Raw genomic sequence first — 3843 nt, 5'->3', positions numbered from 1 at the left:
CTCATTGAAGGCTCACTAAACGAGAATAGCGGATGAACTGGAACTTCGTAAATTTCCGGTCATAGAAGAAGTAAAGACGGCAGACAACTCAGCACATGCAGTATCATTCTTCTCGCACGTGCCTATTGCATACAACAACAAATCAGTCCGTTTTTTTGCGTTGCCCTCCATTGGACAGAATCCTACACCTAAAAGGAAAATTGTTACAGGGCATGGCACGTGGACGATGCTCGAGGAGGACATGCAAGCACTTGGAGTCTTCGAAGGCCGAGTACGTTGGACCATCTCGCTCAACTCGCCAAAGCTGGAAGGATACGATGGGCAGGGTATGTTGCAAGAATGCCGGTCAGCAACCCTGTACAGATGGTGTTCGCTTCGGATCCGGTTGGTACTGGGCGTGAAATTGTTGATTCAGTGTATCTGTTTAGATGTTAACTAAATAAATGAAAAAATGACAGAGTTGAATTTTCAGTTGGTATCGCGAATGCCAACAATGATCCAACCATGGAACTCAAAATGAGTCTACCACAAAAGGTGCCGCCTCAGTTCCTCGATCTCCTGTTTCCTCCTGTTTACTTGGGCTTATTCTACGAGTGGCATAAGGTGAAAATTGTCGATCTCCTATAGCGAGGTCAACAATACTCCGACTCGAGTGAAGAGACTCTCCATTTGATTTTCACGGCGAGTTTACTTCACTCAAGACGAGAAATTGTCACCTCACTATTACGAGACCGACAATTCTCACCTCACGCCACGCGTAGAATAAACCCAAATGACATGACCGAATTTAACAAGGATTCGACGTTTTCATATTAGGGCTTTATTCTTTGGGTTTGTAATTTTCAACTATAATTCAGCCTCCTGTGATTCATTTGTGATTCGACGTTTGCGATTCGGCATTCTGTAATTCGGCTTTCTGTGATTTGGGCCCTTTGTGGTAAGCTAGAATGTCTTCGGCCTTTTATGTTTGGCCTTTTATGATTAGGCTCTCCGTGATAATCACCTCAAAATACATTTGAATAGCCACGACCACGTAATTTACCATAGCATAGAATCATAGTTAGAGAGCTTTTCCTAAATTGCATCTCGAATTTTAAAGGTTTTTTGGAGTATCATTCAGTTTTTTTTGTGGCATGCTTCAGGGGAAACTCTAGGCAACAGTTCATGATAAAATAATATAAACTTAAGTGAAAATATTGAACGTAACAATCATTCTAGCTGAATTACAACCCGGTAAAATATGATGGTTGCTTCATAAGAAGTAGAGATGATAACATAGTATTTGCTCATGGACTTCAAATAAATCTTCCTTAAAGCACAACCTTTGGCATGTCATAGCTCCTGACGTACCAGGGGGTGGCATGAGCCAATATTTACCAACCCAACATTGATTCAACATGTCGTCCAGTGTTCTTGTTTTGAAAGAGAAAAACATATATTTTTTATGGGTAGGGGACATCAATGATACCTCGCTGATGCGTAAAACATCAAATAAAGTGCGATAAGTTTAATTGCCAGATCTAACACTAGCAGCGTATAAGCCGTATACTCGAAAATCAGGAGCAAGTTTAAGGCAAACCAACCAGAAAGTGGGTACTAAAACGTGAAGTACCAAAACGATGTGAGGAAGCGCCGACATGTATGCAGGATGACAGCCGTATCAGTCCCCTGTTATGTACAGTGTAGTAAACTTTGTGATAGCATGTACTTCCAAAGATTAACCAAATTTAATTAACCATATAGGGAACTGTACGTCGGAGAAATAATCATTTGCAAACAATCATAACGCAAAATTTCGTTTGATTTTTTTTAGATGTGAATTATTCATATTTACAGTTACTACCCTAAATCACGTTCATCCCTTAACACGTAACCGGTTTTACTCGCAAACGACCTGAACAACGATACTCACTTCTGTCGCTCCGCCTTGTAGCTGGCCGTCAGTTCGTCGAACAGTTTGGAGTTCATCTCCATAAACGTTTTCAGCACGTTGTAGACGAGGGCCACGATCGTCTGGTTCCAGTGCTCTTTGCTAATCCGGTACAAGGCCGGGAACATAATCGGCATGATGACGGCGTTGTTGTCCTCGATCAGCGACATCGCATACTCATTGTTCCAGAAGTAAAGCGCTCGTTCGGCGACCTAAAATTGTGACGGTTGTAGGAATTTTATTTGATAATTTTATATAAAAAAAAATCGAAAACGTACCTGAAAGTGCGGACTTGAGACGCACTTGGAGATTTGCCGGAACAGTGGTTCCTGGATTTGATGAACTGTGGCGGTTCGATCACGTCCAGGATTTCCTCGATTTCGCCGAGGAACATCACCTCCTTCTGGGAGCAGGTCTTTGGCCAGAACTTGAGCAGCCCGCGCACCACCGGTTCCGTCAGCGAGGCGTCCTTTTCCAGGAACTGCACCACGCAGTACGCGAGCTGAGCATGGTACAGCGATAACACCTTGACCTTGTGTAGCGGTAGCAAACACTTCACCAGGAACTGCTTGTGTTCCGCTTTCAGCGGCAGGGCAAAGCCGTTGATTATGCTATGGAAGGAAAGAAAGGGACAGGAGCAAAACGTTAATCACCAATATAAAAAGCATTTGATATCAATTGGTTGAATCGATAGAACTGCTGTAAGGTCTCATTTGAAGGACAATGAAAGCCAATCTTGTTCACTAGAAGTAGAAATGAGATTTTAATTAGATTTGTCTTCCTAGCGTTATTTTCCGATTCATTCCGCATATCTTAGTCAAGTGTGAAAATCGAATGACATTCGACGCGATACGATGGCAGGTGCTTTACGATGACGAACAATGCTCGACAGCGCAAATTGGGTCAACCCTGGCCGTTAAAGCGAGGGACCATCATCAAATGCAGGAACAATACGGTAAGGCGGAATTAATTTATATGCTAAATATGTAGCGCTTATCATTTTGCACCGATGACAATTGATCGCATGGTCAGCAAACAGGAACGACAGTCCGATGCACTGTCTGACCTATCCTGCTCCACACCTGCTGGTTTGAGGTGTGAAACTGTCGAGGTATTTAACATACGATTCTTTACATCGTTGTTGGTAGGTTTGAATGGTAATTGGGTAAGTATGAAGGCCAAATTATGGTTGCATCAACAAGTGTATGTGCATTCCATAGATTATTTTGCTTTTTTATGGATTAAGCAATAAGCTAAATGGTATACTGGGCAAGTTCCTTATGAAATTAAATAAAGGATTCTTCTTGTAATTGCCGACGGATTTTCAGGTGAAACAACAGATTTTCTGACAGACTTTCCTAAAAGATGCATGGGCCCAGTCTTGGGAACTGTGACCACAATTCATCACAGTTCATCGATTCTGCCATTCCACCAAAACACAAAAGCAGCAGCAGCATCAATACCATCAGGCGTTGCGCTGCCAACGGTTCACACACTGCTTGACTGTTTTTGTCTCTCCACTATGACCATTTCCGGGCAGCCATTCCAAGCTGAATGATTGAAAAAGTGTTAAATCATTCAATCGCTAATATTTCGCTTGTGTTTTCAACTAATTTGAAATCTATTAGCTCTAACAGAAAGACAATAATCATTCCGTTACGATACATATAAACAAGTTCAATTTCATACTGCCTTATCGAGCAAAAATGCAAAACCCCGAAAACCGCAAAAATCGTGTCACCACTGTGCTCGAGTCATTTCGCATTCGGGGTTGAAAAACGTTAGGAAGAAGAAGATTACATTTTTGAAGAGCCGTGACATTTTTTGTTTGAACCGTCATGGTTTGCTTTGGATGTTGATGGTCGTGTAGAAAGATGTAAATGTAGAGGCGGTAAATGTTTGCTCCAGTACTT

The 3843-nt window shown here is 42.1% G+C and overlaps 1 protein-coding gene across 1 annotated transcript; it reads right to left on the bottom strand.

The window, feature by feature from the left end:
- Positions 1-1597: 1597 nt before the first annotated feature.
- Positions 1598-2541, bottom strand: LOC110680829 (serine/threonine-protein phosphatase 2A 56 kDa regulatory subunit epsilon isoform-like; the record flags this gene model as incomplete). Its single annotated transcript, XM_021856619.1, is given in 3 exon segments — positions 1598-2142; positions 2209-2264; positions 2267-2541. Coding segments are annotated over 3 exon segments (565 nt in total), but the record flags the coding sequence as incomplete, so codon positions are not given.
- Between the last annotated feature and the right edge of the window lie 1302 nt (positions 2542-3843).

The sequence above is a fragment of the Aedes aegypti genome, unplaced genomic scaffold (genome assembly GCF_002204515.2).
Source record: "Aedes aegypti strain LVP_AGWG unplaced genomic scaffold, AaegL5.0 Primary Assembly AGWG_AaegL5_hic_scaff_1903_PBJ_arrow, whole genome shotgun sequence".
Taxonomy (NCBI): Eukaryota; Metazoa; Arthropoda; class Insecta; order Diptera; family Culicidae; genus Aedes; species Aedes aegypti.
Note: the sequence above shows the minus strand (reverse complement) of the source record. Positions and strands in the feature narration are given on the sequence as shown.